The sequence below is a fragment of the Marmota monax genome, unplaced genomic scaffold (assembly GCF_021218885.2).
Source record: "Marmota monax isolate L192 unplaced genomic scaffold, Marmota_monax_Labrador192_F-V1.1 WCK01_AAM20220418_F8-fsc00037, whole genome shotgun sequence".
In the NCBI taxonomy this organism is placed as follows: domain Eukaryota; kingdom Metazoa; phylum Chordata; class Mammalia; order Rodentia; family Sciuridae; genus Marmota; species Marmota monax.
Window position 1 is genome coordinate 9,243,397 of NW_026693245.1, and position 18,673 is coordinate 9,262,069.

General features: G+C 36.0%; 1 protein-coding gene across 3 annotated transcripts in view; it reads left to right on the forward strand.

Moving 5' to 3' along the window:
• Il31ra (interleukin 31 receptor A) overlaps positions 1–18,673 on the forward strand; it is a 126,273-nt gene that overhangs the window by 77,424 nt on the left and 30,176 nt on the right. For all 3 annotated transcript variants that reach the window (XM_058583125.1, XM_046456347.2, XM_058583126.1), the window contains exons 4-6: positions 2,397–2,569; positions 9,029–9,180; positions 14,746–14,899. In XM_058583125.1, coding sequence (XP_058439108.1) covers positions 2,397–2,569; positions 9,029–9,180; positions 14,746–14,899 — 479 coding nt within the window. The remainder of the gene's footprint in view (positions 1–2,396; positions 2,570–9,028; positions 9,181–14,745; positions 14,900–18,673) is intronic.

Below are 18,673 nucleotides of genomic sequence, written 5' to 3' on the forward strand. Positions count from 1 at the left end.
TGGGGGCCATGGGAAGAGGTAGAGGCTCCTGATGCATTGATGAGCAAAGTCACTTAGGAAGTAAAATATTTTCTCAGTTACAATTTCTGTATGGCCACTTTGTCTATCCAGTGGCTAGGGTAACATCTTGGATACTTACATCCATGCAGACAGGATCTGCAGCTACACAGAGAGGGGACATAGAGCCACATAATGACCTCCTCTTAGAGCTGCTGGATTGGCTGAGAGTAGTCATTAGTTACAAGCAGAGTGGAAAAATCTATTTATTTCTTATATTCAACATACTCCTCGTCCTTCCAGCATGTTATACAACTGTCCATTCTTCATGGATGAAGATAGAGTAAGTGGAGCTATGATCTAGCACTGAGAAGTGGATTTACCTCAGTCTGCCACTAATTTATTGTATAACCCTAAACAGAATTCCACCAGGACAATGATTCCCAAATTTTCTTTACTACTGAAAGCATCCCTTTTAATTCTGTTTCTATTAGAATAAAACTTCTATAATTAAAAATCATTATCCCAGTCAAAAGTTAGATGTTTTTATATGTGTACTTTTAAAAAAATGTTGAAAATAGCTCATAAAACATTATTTTCTTCTTGTTCCCCTAAAAATAAAGGGACTTATATTGGGACCATTGCAAGATGAACTACTGTCTTCTCCATTTTAAAAAGAGAGCCTATGGTTCCAAACTTTTTTTTTTTAAGCAGAAGATCTTGTCCTGAAAGGGAAATTCTTTTATTGTTTTACAAAGAAAGGGAAAAGGCAAACACTATTTTTTTGCAGTATCAATGTATCAATGAGCATCTATGTCAGATCAATGCTTTCAAACAGGACTCAGTAAACTTTCTGTAAAGGATCAGACAGTACAGCAGAGGTGGGGAAATTAGCCTGCAGGTCAGACACAACCCATCTCCTGTATTTATATGGCCCACAGGCTAACAATTTTTTTATGTTGTCAAAATGGTCAAAAGCATAAATCATAAGAAGAAAACTTGGTGTCATATGAAAATTATAATGAAATTCAAATTTCAGTGTCCACAAGTAAGGTTTTACTGGAAACCAGTCTTGCCCATTCATCACAAATTGTCTACAGCAGTTTGGGGGCTACTGTAGTAGTGTTTAGTAGTTTTGACAGAGATCAATCTGCTTTCAGAGGCTGCATCTACAATGCTACCCTGAGGGTACATTTTTCATGGTGTAACAACTATCATAAATCCTTGAGATCCTTTCTGGTTTCAAGATTCTATGATTTGGGCTGGGGATGTATATAGCTCAGTTGATAGAGTGCTTGCCTCACAATCACAAAAGGCCTTGGGTTCAATCCCCAGCACCACAAAAAAATAAGCTCTTTTCCTTTCTCTTACCCCAGCAGACGCTGGCACATTACATGTTGAACTTCCTTTTATGTTTGTCTCTATCTCCTTTGCAATTCCCAGAATCATGTTTGCTATGGTTCTACTCACCCATCTGATTCCTGCTAATATAGGTAAAAGTTACAACTTGATAGGATCTATCTATCATCATCATCTATGTTAAACCCAGGGGCACTCAGCCCCCGAGTCACATCCCCAGCCCTCATTATTTTTTATTTTGAGATAGGGTCTTGCTAAGTTGCTTAGGGCCTTGATAAGTTGTTGAGGCTGGCTTTGAACTTGTGATCCTTCTATATAAACCTCCCCAGTGGCCAGGATTACAAGTTTGTACTGCTACACCTGGCCATCTATGTGTTTTAATGAGTTTTCTGAAAACAATATATGCTAGTGATAAAAGTCCAATTTGAAACATAAAGAATGTTAAAAAATCACAGACTCAAAGGTGACAACTTTAACATTTTTACTAGGGCCTTTCCAGCTATCTTTAGAATAGTTACATAAATATGTATGTTGATACAACTGTGGTCATTACAAATTTGATATGCATCTGGTTTTTTTTTTCACCAAAAACAGAATATAGCCATCTTTACATATGAGTAAATATAGATATATTAAAAAGCATTGGTTAAAATCCTACTTATATGTCCACCATAATTTATTTAACAAATCCTCTTTGACTTTTAAAAAATAATAAAGCCTCAAAATTATAATCTGGAATTTCAGAGGCCAATACATTATTTCTTGCCAATAGGAAAAGCATTATGATTGGCTTTTAAGTGGGCTCACAGGGTTTCCAAGGAGGTCTCGAAGGCTCATGGTATCTCAGGAGAAAATAAGCAGGTAACTTTGACCTCTCTTTGAAGCAGAAGGAAACCAAATCCTGAGCCAAGAAAAGAACATCCTGGACCTCAAGAGGAACCCAGAGTAAAACTAAAAAATACTGCTTAATATATTAAGTATGACTACATTTCCAAAATACTATACTAACCTCACATTGAATATTTTTTTTTCCTTCAAAGCTCTTTTGGAAAAAAACGTGACATTTGTAAAGCCAATAGTTCGACAGGTGCTTCGTGTTCTTTTTTCCGTCCAACTATAACACCCCCAGATTTCTTCACCATTAAAGTGAAAGCTGAAAATAAAGATGGTGTAGCTACATCTGATATTACACATTGGACCTTAAATGACATAGGTAAGTGTTCTTTGAAATTCTTAGATAGTCTTTATTGAGTAATTACGCTTCTCTTTCTTTTTTCTTTAAAGATGTATTTGTAGATGCAAAGTTCAAGGGAATAGTAGGTATGTGTTATGGATATTCAGAAAACTCATTTTCTTATCAAAGAAGGAAGAAAAAAGTCAAGGGAAAGAGGAGGGGAAGGAAGAAGTGAGGGAGTGAGGGAGAAAGTGAGAAGAAAGCAAGCAAGGAAGGAATTAATTGGCCAAATAAGAAAAAAAGGAATGAGAAGAAATGTCTGGTCACTGATTTCTTCTTGCAGTTTGTTACATAAATTGAATTCAGATAAACAAAAAGACCCCTCCCCTAAACACATTACAAATTACTGTTGCTCATGAAAGAAGAGTAAAACTCTTATTTTAAAAAATGTCTCACTAATTCTGACCTTTTACAATTCTTTTTTAAAGACTCTTTTTTCCTGTGTTTTATTTATTTACTTTTTTGGTACTGAGGATTTTACCTCGGGTGATTAACCACTGAAGTACATCCTCAGTCTTTTTAATTTTTTTGTTTTGTTTTGAGAGGGGTCTTGCTAAGTTGCTGAAGTTGGCCTTGAACTTGCAGCTTCAGCCTTTCGAGTTGCTGGGATTATAGGCTTGTGCCACTGCTACTGACTCCTGCAATTTTTAAATAACTACTTTATTGAGATATACTTCACATAACATAAGGTTCACCTTTTAAAGTGTTCAGTAGTCTTTATCATATTTACAAAGTTGTACAAACACTACCACTATTTAATTCATAACATTTTTATTATACCATACAGAAATTTCAGACCCTTTGGGTAGCAAGTGCCCAATCCTTTACTTACCTTTTCCCCATCCTCAGGAAAGTACGGGTCTACCTTTTGTCTCTATGGATTTGCCTATTATGAACATTTCATATAAATAGAATCATATATTCTGTGGCCTTTTGTGTCTGCCTTCTTTCATTCAAATAATGTTTTCAAGGTTTGTCACCCTGTAGCATGTCATTTCTTTTTTACAGCTGATTGATATACCACTGGATGGATATATCACATTTTGTTTATCCATATATCCATTAATATACATTTTGGTTCTTAATACTTTTTCATTATTATGAATAATAATGCTATGAATATTTTTGTAAAAATTCTTATGTGAGCGTGTGTTTTAATTCTCTTAGATATATATCTAGTGAAATTGCTGAGTCATATGATAGAGAACTTTTTGAAGAACCACCAAATGTTATTAAAGTGGCTGTATCATTTAACATTCTCCTCATCCATTTATAAAGGCTGTGGTTTCTCAATATACTTACAGACACACTAACAATAACTGTTGTCCCTCATTTTGATTATAGTCATCTTAGTGGGTGTGAAATGCAATCGTATTATGGTTCTGAGTTGCATTTACCCAAAAACTAAGGATGTAGAGCATCTTTCATATTTTTTTGGCCATTCATATATGGTTTTGGAGAAATTTTACTTCATATTCTTTTCCCATTTTTAATTGAGTTGCCTCTTTCTTGAAATTTATGAGTTCTTTATATATATTCCTGGTTTACAAAGAAAACTAAACAAAATTTTCTAATCTCTTTTGACTATATTTAGTATATATTTAAATATTGTGTAACTTTCCACTGCTTTAAATTTGGAGTATGGAAGAATTTTAGTCTAAAATAGTAAAAATCTAGAATTATAAAATTGATCTCTGAAGAACCTGTTTTATTATCTATTTCTAGGTTCTGGTAAAGTGTTGCTAAGTAGTAAAATATTTTTTGGATTCCTTTTATGAGAGAAAAGCATACAATAAATAACAATAATATATTTGTAATTAGAATTGTATTTAAATTCAACTGGATGGGATTATGACAGTGCTTTAAGAGCAATTGAAAATAGTTTGATTTCTAGCTGAAACACGTCTCCCACCACTTAGGTTTACACTGGTAGTTTTGTTTAAACCTTTTTTTCCCCCCATAGATAATGCTGGGGTATACTTTAGTCTAACTTCTGTCATAAGTTATCTGACTAATCAAACTTTTGCTATGTTTAATATGTGTCCTTTTTAAAACTTAAAGTCTATTTTGTCTGATATAAATATACCTACTTCTGCTCTTTGGGTTACTATTTGTATTGAATGTCTTTTTCTTAGAAGTATTTTTTATTGGTGAATTATAATTGAATGTAATAGTGGGCTTTGTCTTCACATTTACGTACATGCACATAGCATAATTTGGTCAATTACATTCCTGAGTACCTCTTCTTTCCCTCCCACCTCTGGATCCCCTTCCTCTACTCTATTGGCCTCCCTGCTATTTTCATGAAACCCCTCCTGCCATTTTGATCTTTTTACTTTCAACTTAACTTTTGACTGTAGATTGAAAGTGAGTCTCTTGTAGATAGAATACAATTGAATCATTTAAAAGAATTTGTCTGCCAGTCTATGCCTTTTGTTAGGAGAGTTTAGTTCCTTTACATTTAGAGTAATTGAAAAAGGAGAATTATTTTCACTATTTTATTCTTTTCCCTGTATGATTTGTAGCTTTTTGGCCTCTTATTTCCTTCATCACTGCCTTCTTTGCATTTAGTTGATTTATTGTAGTTACATGTTTTTGTTTTCTTCTCATTTCCTCTTGTGTATATTCTATAAATAATTACTTTGTGGTTACCATGAGGATTACATATATCACCTACACTTATAATCATCTAATTTGAATTGATACCATGTTACCTTGAATTGCATACAGAACTTATGCCTTCCCAATTCTTCCCCATTTGATGCCATGGATATCATAGATACTCATTAATAGAGATTTATAATTAATTTAGTGCTTTAGTCTTTTAAGTCCCATGTAAAATAAAAGGACTTATGAGCCAGAATCATAATAATAATTGTTTTCGATTGCTCATGTATTCATTTGTACCAGAGGTCTTTCCATCTTCAACTGGCTTCAAGTTACTGTCTAGCATCCCTTTATTTCAACATGAAGGACTCCCTTTAGCATTTCTTTTAGAACAGGTCTACTGGTAATAAGCTCCTTTAGCTTTTGTTTATCTGGCAATGTCTTAATTTCTCTTTTAGTTTTGAAGAACAGTTTTATTAGATACAGAAGTCCCAGTTTAAATTTTTCTTTTTGTTTTTAAAGCTGGGTGCAAAGGCTCATACCTATAATTTCAATTACTCAGGGTGCAAAGACATGTATCTATAATTTCAGCTACTCAGGGTGTAGCAGGAGGATTGTAAGTTTGAGGCCAGCCTGGGCAACTTAGCAAGACCCTTTCTCGAAATATAATTTTTAAAAAAGGTTGATGGTGTAGCTCAGAGGTAGCTATAGCTCTGGAATCATTAGCACATGGAATCACTGAGCTCAATCCTCAGTACCACACACAACTTAAAAAAAAATCCAACACTTTAAATATACCGTGCCACTGCCTTCTGGCCTCTAAGATTTCTGTTGATAAATCAGTTTATAATATCATGACATATCCCTTGTTTATGAGTTGCTTCTCGCTGCTTTTGAGATAATGTTTTATCTTTTTACTGTCTAATTGTGGGTCTTTTTAGTTAGGTTTATCTTACTTGGGATTTTTTTGGGATTCTTGGACTTGTAGATTCATGTATTTCATCAAATGGGAAGTTTCCCCATTATTTCTTTGAATAATTTTTTGTGACATTTCCTTTCTCTATTCTCCTTCAGAGACTCTCAATTGCATAATTGGCCTGCTTAATCATGTCTCACAAGTCTCTCAGGTTCTATTAACTTTTCCTCATTCTTTTTTCTTTTTGCTCTTCAGATTTAGTTATTTCAATTTTCTTATTTCCAAGTTTGCTAATTTCTTCTTGTGCCAGTTCAAATTTACTCTTGCATCACTCTACCAAATTTTAAAATTTTCAGTTATTGAAGTTTTCAGTTTCAGAATTTGTTTTGTTTCTTTTTATAACTTCTTTTTCAACATTTTTATTTTGTTCATACACTGTTTTTCTGATTTCCTTTAGTTATTTGTCCATGTTTTTGATTAGCTCTGAGCACAAATAAGACAATGATTTTAAAGTATTCGTTTACTAAGTTTGATGTTTGAGATTCCTTAAGGACAGTTTCTTTAATTTATTTATTTGAATGGGATATGTTTTGTTTCTTTGTATTTCTTTTCATTTTTATTATTGTTGAAAATTTAATATTTGAAACAATAGCCACCTCTCCTAGTGTTTGTATATTGACTCTACTGGGACAGTCTTTCACAGGTTAGCTAGGCTTGCTATGAGTTTTGGGATCCATCCAAGGTGAAAGTTTACAGTCTGCTTGGGTCTTTTCTTAGCATGCTTCTTGTCTGAGTCTTCATGGTACTCTCCCAATTATCCTATACAACAGAGCAAAATTTGAATGATCTAATTTTCCAAAGAATCTTACTCAGCTTCTCTTTAGGACCTTATATTGTCTATTTTATGTTTCCCTACATAATTTCTTGCCCCAGGCTTCTACAAGTGTGAAGTCCTTCTATAGCTTTCATGAGCTGATCTTGACACTTTTCCAACCTGAGATTCAAATTAGGCAAAACAGAGGCCAGCCCTTTCTTCTTCAGACAGGTTAGAATGTGGTAAATAAGGTCTACTCTGTTCCCTCCAGTTGGAGGAAGGGAATTAGGAACTGGGTTGCCATCTCCTTTCTACCAAGACCACTGACACAACACAGACAGTGTGGAGCAAGGCAAATAAGACTGCCATAAAACTTTTTTCCTACCTTTCTGAAGGTGACATTTTCTTGATTGGATATTCTAGATTGGTTAGTATAAACCTCAGATAGGTTTCCAGAGTTCCTGCAAGCATAGTCTACTCAGTTTCTGTCCATTTTTGTTTTTCTTTTTTTCAATGTTTCCATGGAGGAACAAAAACTTGGAGTTTCCTAGTCTACCATTTTGCTTATGTGACTCAATACACACCAGTTCCTAGTGAACTATTTTGAGAGCCATTTTAATCACAGGAAAAAATTAATAACATATCCTTGGTGATAGAGTTGATTAGTTGAATGGTTATATAACAGGAATTTGTGTTTACTCTGACTGAAAACAGTTTAATGCAATAAATATAGGCAGGAACTTTGGCATAGATATAAATGAGTGTTATCTTAGTTGTTACTAGAAATTTATTTACCTTTTCTAAATCTCCTCTGTAAAATGGCCATCTTTGTTATGTGGTTGAGAGGAATTGACAAAATGATTCACCTGCAAGAATACTTATGAAGTGTTCCCTAAATACCAGTAATCTTATGGAAATACTTAATATGTCTATTGTTTATAGCTCCACCTATAGAGTGGTCATATATTTGGTCACCCTTTAGTTCAGGCATAAAAAATACACATTATTTTTTGAGTAGTCACTAAAAGATTTCTGAATATTTTAATGCAGTCAGTGATTTAATGATATGGCCCTAACTAGGGATTTTGCTTTTCCAAATCCACAATGGTACTATTAAATTCTAGCTAGTTTTAGGGTGTGATGAGATGGGTATTCACACACTGTTGATGGAAACTGATATTGATGTAGTTTCTAGGAACAAAATGGCACTGTGTGGCTGTTAACCTAAATATCTGTATTTCCTTTTGAAAAACCAGCCAATCAATTCTAAGGGAATTAGGGAAATAATTAGAGATGTTAGAGGAAGATTCATATATTACCCGTTTATTCATTCACTTATCAAGTATTTGATACTGGCTATGTGCCAGGTTTTAATTCTGGACTTTGTGATCAAGACTAGCCTCTGTCATTAAGGAACTTTAAACAAAATACTGGAAACACTATGAATGCACAATAGTAGAGAAGTGGTCAAATAAATTTCATTTATCCATAAGGTAGATATTATGAAACTTAAAAAAAAACATGTTTTGAAGAATTTCCTGATTTTGTGTATTAAAAAAATTTGAGCATATGCTACTTTTATAATCAGAACAACACACATTTCCATAGAGAGAAAATTGGGGCTAGAAGATTTGCAGTGTGAAAAGAAAATGAGAAGTTCTTTCTAATGGGGTTTCCTTAATCATGGGGATCAAGGAGAGGGAGGCCAAGAGGAGGGTAAATACAGGGAATAGCTTAGTTTCTGGTATATAGTCTCTCTTTAAATTTCTGTTGTAGTTTATTGTGTAACTATAGTTTGTCTTGATTATTATTTTTATTTATTTGCCTCCCTCCTGGCATAAGATATGACCCAATCAGTAAAAGACTTATTTGCAGAAAAATCTCAGGAATAATCCTCTTTTCATTAGGTAATCCTTTTTTGGAGTTAATTTCGATTGAGACATTCCTTTTGCACTTCCCTGCTATGCCATCTGCATAAAGCAAACAGCAAAATGTGTACTACTATTTATTTTCTAGGCTTATTGTGCTTTCAGTTTGGGCTTAATGTTATTAGCATCTCATTTTCTTGCAAATATGAGAATTGTATGATTTTTATTTTCAGTGAAAATGGAACCACCTATGATTCTTTCTGTGAAACCAATTTCGGGCATCAAAAAAATGATGCAAATAAAATGGGAATGGCATGATTCGTTATTTTCTTCATCTAATTTCAAATACAAGCTTCGATTCAGGACAATCAATAGTACCCATTGGGTAAGTTATACCTTTATAATATTTCTATTAGAGGACCTGAGGAAGAGATTCATTGACAACTTTGTTGATTAAGAATCTTTTTAACTTTTTACATTGTAAATAGAAAAGTAACATTCTAAGAACTATACTTTTCAGTTGTTTATTCACATCTTTTAGATTGGATAGGTGTTTTACCACAGGTGTATTATAGTCTGAGCACAGTGACACATTAAAGAATGAAAATTTTACTTTTGCATTCTACCTTGGTTTGTTTCTAGGTCTGTTGGTTATCAGATACGCTATGGTTTGACCATTTCTTTTTTTTTTTCCAACCTTTAGTAAAAATTTTAAGCATAACACCTCTTGGAAAGTAAACAAAACATATATTGCATTTGTCAAATTACTATTAAGTCGGCACTCATGTAAAAGCTACCAAAGTCAAGAATAGAACATTTTCAGCATTCCAGAACCCTTTGATTACCTTTTTCTGATGATTACACTCTCTCTCCTTACAGTTAACTACTATCCTGTTTTCACAGTAATCATTTACTTGCTTTTAATATTTCACCATTATGCCAGCTTTCTGGAAAAATATAATTTAAGGAGTGCCCACTATTGTGTAAGTGCCCAGCAGAAATACATGAGGAACATAAAAATTGAATCTATGCAATTTGTATTTTTTATGTTTGGTTTTATTCTCTTGATATTGTGCTTTTCAGATTCATTTATAGAATTCTAAAATGACTTCACTCATTTAAATAATTTTTTCTTGACTATATTTCAAGTGTTATGGTTTAGATATGAGAAATCTCCTAAAAGCTCATGTGTGAGATAAAACAAGAAAGATTAGAGGTGAAATGATTGGGTTATGAGAGCCTTAACTTATCAATCCACTTGAATGGATTAACTGGGTGGTAGCTGTAGGCAGATAGGATATGGCTAGAGGAGGTAGGTCACTGGGGATGTGTCTTTGGGGTATATAATTTGTCCATTGTGAGTGGACCTCTCTCTCTCCCTGATTGCCATGATCTGAGCAGCTTTCCTATGCCACACCCTTTTGCCTTGATGTTCTGCCTCACCTCAGCTTGCCTTTTTGCTGTCTTATTAATGATGAATTTTGATGAACAGAACTTCTTAATTTTGATCATGTCAACTTTTATCAAACTTTTCCTTTATGCTTAATGCTTTTTATGTTTTAAGAAACCTTTTCTTACCTTGGGGTTCAGAAGATATTCTCCTGTTTCCTTCATCCCAGCCTGAAATTATATCATCCTTCATTTTTTGGTGACCACCTCACATTATGGAGATGTCTTTAAGACTTTTCCCCTCTCACAAAATTTGCTAGAAAAACACATCTTCACTATTGTACAATTTGGTTTTTTGGTACTGAGAATTGAACCTAGACGTGCTTTTCCACTGAACCAGATCCATAGCCCTTTTTATTTTTTATTTTGAGACACTAAGTTGTTTAGAGCCTCTCTAAGTTACTAAGGCTGACCTCAAGCTTGCAATCTTCCTGCCTCAGCCTCCCAAGTCTCTGAGATTAAAGGTGGACCCCACCATACCCAGTAACTTGTTAGATTTTTAACCTGAATTCAAATGCTATATTTGTTCCTATTGAATTTCTTCATTTTGGCCTTATTCATCATGTCACTCCACTTGGAACCTTTATTCTGCTACCCCAAACTTACTTTCAACATTTTACTTCCTTTTTAATACATGATAAACTTACTTCAGATTTAATAACTTAATTCTATGACTTTATCTAATCATTAAAAAAAAGTGGTAACTGCATCAGAGCCCTGTGGTAAGCCAGTAGACTGTCCAGGGACATCAATGCTGCCTTCTTTTTTTTTTTTTAATTTACTTTTTAGGTGTAGATGGACACAACACAACACTTTTATTTTTATGTGGTGCTGAGGATCGAACCCGGGTCCTGCCCATGCTAGGGGGGCACTCTACTGCTGAGCCATAACCCCAGCCCCAATGCTGCCTTCTTTGAGTGTAATCATTACTCAGGTTTCTACGAATACACCTGATTACCATGACAGTCATTTTTTATCATGTCCAGGAAGCTATCATGAGACCCTTTCCTAGTAGAAACCCTCAGATATGATGTCTGTTGTGTTCTATCCTATTCTAGAATGCTTTAAGAAAAGAAAATCTGTCAAGTTTCATTGTCCTGTATTCAGAGAGAATGATGTTGGCCACTCCCCCTTTCTGCTTCCTTTCTGAGCCAACTCTGAAACCTTCTTCCCCGAACCTGACTATATGACATTGGACTCACCAATTTATAGTTCAAGGAGCCCCTAAGCAGAGCAGGCCTCAGCACAGCACAAACTCATCTTCCTTCAAGCCCAGTGCCATATACTTAGCAAACCTGAGGAACTGTGGGGTGGTTCAGCCACACAACCAGCACTGACTAGCCACCCCAGTTCTTTCTATTGGTAGGGTCCTAGAGTCACAAAATGTTCTAAGACAGGATTCAGCAAGAAACAAACCAGAGCCTATGTCACTCTGACAAATTACTCAACTATGTGTAACACTAAGTGAGGCCAACAAATATAAGTTGCTCCAACTCTTGGCATTCTTTACTCCACCCTTTAACAAAGTCACCCACATCTGCATTCATCTTTGCCTCCTCTCTTTCTGTCCATGAGGTGAGATGTCCTTCCTTCTGCTCTCCTGGAGAGAGAGCATCCAGTACTCACTCTCTCCTTTCAGATTTCAAACACAAGCAAGTCTCCTCAGTTCTAGACCCAGCTAAGCTCAACCCAACCCACTCCAGCCTCATATTAATGGTTCCCACTCATGGAAAAAGGTACAAATCCTTAACCTTCTGAGACCAGGCCGCACCTACCCTCCAACCTTGTCTTTCACTTTGTGCTTACTTCAGTAGTAATTCTGGATTGCTTGTTTTCCTTGCAGCACACTGTCTCCCTATTCTGTATCTCTGCCTAGAACACCCTCTGCTTTTGTACCTGTGCTCCTGCCCCTCTATTCATCTTTCAGAACTTAGATGAGATATATTTCTTTCTTAGGGTCTGAGCGAGGTTCCCCCCCTTTGTAAGTCTCTGTCATGGCACTTAACAATCAACACATTTAAACTCATTAGATTCGCCCCTCAGTAGACTGTAAACTCAAATGCAGGTACCTTGATTGTCATTTTTATTTTTCCTTTGCTTGTCACATGGCTGTGTTCAACAAACATCAGTTTAACCAAACAAAACCATGTAAAACTAATTCTAAAATCCCATCGTGGCCATATAAGAAGACCCATGTTTGTATGATGTTATATGGGTAACAAAATGCTTTCTTATGTGTCACCTATTTAATTCTTGCAAATATCCTATACATGAGGCATTGCTATCCTCACTTATAGATTAGGAAATTGAGATGTAGAGAGATTAATAAACCAAAATCACAGGGTCTGCAAGTTGCAAACCTAAGCCCAAGTTTTCTGACTCCAGGTTTGTCATTCATGTGACCACACTTCAGCAACCTCTAAACCTTCCTGCGGTTCTTGTCGCAGGGTTTGCCCCTTTTTATGATGAAACCATGTGGACATCCTAGAAAAGGATCTCAAGACTGTTTAAAGAGTTTGATTTAGGCTTTGCACCAAAACTTCTGACTCATCTCTATGACAAACTCTTTGGGTGAGCTAGGATTTGGCATGGAGCATAGACTTAGAAACAAATCTGATGGAGTTAATTAGTGTATTGGTAGGATTCCAAGGCCTGGGTGGAGGTGGGGAGGCTTTAGATCTAAGCCTGTGTATGAAGGCCTGGAGTCTGGGAGAGCCAATAGCTCCTCGACTAGACAAAAGCCAAGGTATAAATCCAAGGCAATTTACCTTAAAGGCAAAGTGTTGAAAAGACTGAACAGCCTGTTTTGGTTTTTCTGTAGCCGGGGCTGGGAACAGCAGGTTTAAGTGATTAGATGAGGCAAAGCTTTCTCAGCCTGAGCATGATGAGAAGTACCAAGTAGTCCAAGTGTGTGCTGAAGGAAAAATTAGGAAGATTATTTTAAGAAAGATTTAAAAAGAATATTTGTTTTTTTTAAATTTTTATTTTTGGGTACTGGGATTGAGCCTAGGGGCACTTAACCACTGAGACACACAACCAGCACTTTAAAACTTTTTTCTTAAATTTATAGACAGGGACTTGCTAAATTGCTGAGGACCTCACTAAGTTGTTGAGGGTGGCCTTGAACTTGCAATCCTCCTGCCTTGGCCTCCTGAGCCCTTGGGATTATAGGCACTGTGTCCGCAAATATTTTGCATTTTAAAAGGCATAAAAAGTAAAATAGAGCATTATTAGACCTCCTTACAGTTGGCATATGGATTAGAATTATTTTTATAACCCCATTATGAATGACAGATTGTCTCAAGTTTTGTTCCCAGTAACCTTAGTGTGTTGCCATAGTATCTCCCGGGGTTGTTTGGAAGAGGATGCTCCAGGAGCCTGGGCTTTAACAGTGAAAATGCTATTATTGCCTCTAAGTCCTACCTCCTTCCTCTGCCCCCAACTTGATTGGGCTTTCAGAAGTCCCTCTGTAGCTGGGGTGCTCAGCTGTCTGTCACAGACACACTTTCTTCTTTTGCCCAATTACAGTTAGACCTAAGGACTATAATTAAGTACTTCCTTTCACAGCTGTTACATACATGTAAGAACTTCCCTCTTTTGCTGGTTGTGTATTAATAAAATGGACATCCTGTTAGTAAAATTTGTTTTTATTAATCAACTAAATATAAGTTTAATAAACTAACAGCTAACCATTTTCATTGTTCCAATAATGTCTGTGCTCAGAAATAAAAAAAAAATAGATTTTTAGTTTTTCAAGGAGGGTTGGCTCCAGAAGGGACTTTTAGAAATTTTATAAAACACCACCTTTATTTTGCTAATGATAAAGTGACACTGATTGAGAGAAGGGAACTGATTTAATTGGCCATTGTTCTTCCCAAGAGAGTGTCAAAATGAATTTATATATCCAGGCTGTTGAGACTTTAAGCAGCTTGATTGGTTACCCCAAGACCAATCATTTGTAATGGAATATTGGGGTAAAAGAAAGAAACTGGGAGTGAAGAAACTTGTGTTCTGGTTCCAGTTCCACTGGTCACAAATGCTGAGGTTGTCTTGGGGTCACTTAACTTTCCTGGGTCTCAACCCTGACCTGAGGGTATTGACCTCGATGCTGCCAAGGTCTCTAACCCCCTTGATCTGTGAAACTGTATTTCTAGGTACTGAAATCACCTCTGAGTTTAAGCTGAGGCCCAGTTTGCCCTGGGTCATGGAGTTTTGCCTTGTATCTTCTAGAACATCATTCACCAGGCCCAGAGATGGAAATCTCTGTTCCCAAGCTCAGAGACAGGAAGTGGGGAGGGAGGTGGTGGTTCTTGGGGTGATTACATCTATTTAGGTCCCCAGGCAGGTGTGGAGGTTTATTTATGAAAATGATGTATTTTAAAATCAGAGATACACTGTTTCTAGTTCTGAAAGGTGAGAGAGCATTGAGTAGTGAAGCAGAAATGTGGAAAGGGAAGATGTGCTGCCCCCATTTCAGCTGAGAGCTTTTTCTGTCTCGCAGGTCGAAGTCGACTTCCAGAGTGATGATCTGGTCTACAACCTCACGGGGCTGCAGGCTTTCACAGAATACATCATAGCCATGCGATGTATGGTCAAAGGATCATACTTTTGGAGTGACTGGAGCCAAGAAAAAATGGGACTAACCGAGGAAGAAGGCAAGCTGCTCTCTGTAATTCCTTGTTTTTGTGCTCTGGTGTAGGGCTGTCTCTGCCTAGACCTGGTAGATTTTGTCAAGTGCCAGGCTTGAGAATCATGGAATCCTGTGATCCCAAGCCCTGGAGAGTCCTCATGTTCCCTCTCCACAGGCACTTATAGTCCCCACTGAGCCCCTGGGAGCAAGCTATGCTCATCTGAGGATGTTAGTTACCTTAGCATCTTTGTATCCCAAAGGCAAAAGATCTCTTCTTTAATGTTCTTATAAGGTTCTTACATTCTACCTGAAGAAGTTTATAAAAGTTTATAAAAGGATACCTTTAAATATTATTTAAAGGTATCCTTTTATAAACTGAAGATATATATTTTAAATCCTGAAGCTACTACTAAAAATATAAAGTATAACTAATGAAATGGGAAAAAAATCACCTTTAATGACAGAAAGGGAAGGAAAAAGACAAGATAGCCAAGTTCCATGGGGATCTCAGATAACATCTGGATTCAGCTTCTACTTGGGTCCAACAGTTCATTCCTCTGGCTCCTGCGTGAATTTCCCATGAGACCAAGTTGATATTAACAGATGTTTGGCAGATTACCCGTGTGATAGGATTCCGGAAATGGTCTGATCCCTTGTGAGTCTTGTATTCCCCAATGGATGTTCATGCTTAGCCTGGACTTCTCCTTAGTGGCTATGGTTTCAGAACATATGCTGCAAATGGGGAATTGGGTTAGACATCCTCCAAAAGCTCTTCTCACTCTGAGCTTCTTTTCTTATATACATAGCTTTAGTAATATGGAGAAAAAAATCATAGAAAATACCAAACCATTAAGTGCTTAGAACTGTGCCTCACACATGATATTTTTTATATGTATAAAATATTTATTTATTTATAAAACTTTTTTAGTTATAGGTGGCCACAATGACTTTATTATTTATTTTTATGTGATGATAAAAATCAATATTGTATCCCCACAGCACAGTTAAGTGAGTGCCCTACCACTGAGCCACAATCCCAGCCCTATTTATTTATTTTAAAGAAATAAAAATGTATGTTAAAACAAGGTATGGGCCATGTGTTGTCCTAGCAGCTCAGGAGGCTGAGGCAGAAGGATCATGAATTCAAAGACAGCCTCAGCAACTTAGTGAGGTCCTAAGCAACTCAGTGAGACCCTGTCTCTAAATAAAATATAAAAAGGGATGAGGGGGTTGGGATTGAGGCTCAGCGGTAGAGCGCTCACCTCGCATGTGTGAGACCTTGGGTTCGATCCTTAGCACCACATTTAAAAAAATCAATAAGTGAGGTAAAGGTATTGTGTCCAACTACAACTAAAAAATAAATATTAAAAAAAAAGAAAAAAAAAGGGATGGGGATGTGGCTCAGTGGAAGAGTGTCCTAGGCCCAATCCCCAGTACCAACAAAACAAAACAAACAAAAAACCAAGGTGTGGACCTAATGTAAACTAAAAATTACATACATTTGGCACATATTGACATTCTATATATGTCATTTCTAAATGTCTAATCAATACAAATAAAATAGTTTACAAATATCAAACAGCACATAAATTGCACAATAAAAAAATGGCCCAGTGGTATTATTGAAATAGTTCATATTGTCTATATTTTAGTTAAACTCTCCCTTTAAAATACTACAATGAAGCCCCAGGATATCATTGATCTTTTCTCTGCTACACCTTTCAGCAGGTAATTTGGTGATTAAGTACTACCTTGGGTGGGATGGTATTTTATCCAGCACTTTTTAAAAATATATATATTTTTAGTTATAGCTGGACACAATACCTTTATTTTAGTTATTTGTTTTTATGTGTTGCTAAGGATCAAACCCAGTTCCTCACATGTGGTGGTTGAGCTCTCTACCACTGAGCCACAACCCCAGCCCTTGGCTAGCACTTCTCTCTGTGCCTGTCACTCTTCTTGTCTGGTGCCTTTATGGCTCAGAGTCTCAAGTCTGGTAAGTTCTTCACAGTCCAGCCATTCCCTAATGTCAGTTTCCTCAACTTGTTTTGCTGTCAGAAACAAGATTTACAATTTCATGTGATCTATTAGCTCAGCAAGCTTGGTTAAGAGTAATTTGCAGAAACACTTGATGCTGGTGTTCTCGTTTGCTAATTAAATCAATCAACGCTTATTTGTCAAAGTTACCCATAAAGAACATTGGCTCCCCCTCCCCCAGCATTTTCAGGATCCCAGAGGAAATTGATGAAAATGCATATCCAACCTCCCAGCAAATCCCAATTTCTGATTTTCCAACTCATAAACCCTTTGTTTTCCTACTTTACAGTGAAATGCTAGTTGTCTAGTATATATGATTTCAAATCTAATTATTTGAAAAATTCTAAGTTAAATGTGAGGTACTACCTATTTTCTCTTGGATTTCATCATATTAATAGGGCTGTATACCTACATTTTGTCATTAAATAGCTACTTCCTAAATGATACTGGTATAATTTGATTCAATTTTTAGCTTTATTATTTAGAAGCTTGTGATATTGGGCAATTACTTATGCTTCAGAAATGAGGATTATGAAATATATGATTTGGGGTTAAATAATTCAGGTAAAATGCTTAATATAGTGATGCTTACTAAAAGATAGTTGTTATTATTTTTGGTCTTTAGCAAGGGCATCAGTATGTATCTGCTTGCTATTGGTTGAGGGGATACCCATATTGTATCCCCACAGCACAACATCTAATTGTTTCTAAATCAGTCCAGGCAATTGATGCCTTAGAATACATAGGTATTTTGATGGACTTGGAAAAATTCAATTTTTTCCCCCACAAATGCAGAGTTACTACTCCCACTACCCTTTGGTTAGACTATAAATTCATTATCAACTCATGGTCAATGAAAAGTTCACTGTAATAATTGTAGAAGATTTACATGCTAGTCAGGCAGTTTTTTTTACTAAAAACTGCATCTGATGGAAAATCTATTTGGATATCTGCAAGAAATAATGGCCTCAATGAAAGAAGAAAATGCTCAATTAAACTCATTCATTATTGCTGTCTACTAAAACTAAGTGGCTGCCCATGAGATAAATCTAAGGAGAATTTCACTAAGGTTTCTAATCAAAAATAAAAAAGTCAAAATGCCTGGGATGATTATTTAATAATCAATTTATGTATTTATCCTTGAGATGACTACTTAGGACTGGATTGTAATGATCATTTTGTGTTTAGAATTTTCTTTCTTACTCCCAAAATTATTATCCCTGAATTTGACTTTCCACATGACTGGAACAGAGAAATTCTGCAAATTAAAGAGAACAAGTCCCTCCAATTCTGTGGGTTACCTTTGAAGGTCTGATGGTTTTGTGGGCCTATACTAAGGCTGTCTCTGAGAGAGGCTTTACCTGCGCTTATGTCTCACTTGTCTTATAGACAGGCTGAAACCAGCCTGTTTCTTCCTGGAAAAGTTGAGTATTGGCTGTTCTGTCTTGTCATTCAACAAAGACTGTTGGGAAATAGAAAACTCCTGGGAGAGCTTTTAAGGCAACACCTCAGTGGAATTCAGGTGAAGTCACATGTGAAGTCTAAACAGCTCCAATCACCTTATAAACAGTTTAAATGAAATTACAATAGATCTCACTGGGAGATGCTAACCCTAGTAGCTAGCCTGTGTTACTCATACTTTTGTTTCTGCAAGAGTAGTTGTAGAAATGTGACTCTCCCTTGATGACAAAACAAGTTATCGACTTAATTGCCCTTTGGTGTACTTTTCTATGTTATAAGGTTGTCTTTAGTTGCAGATACT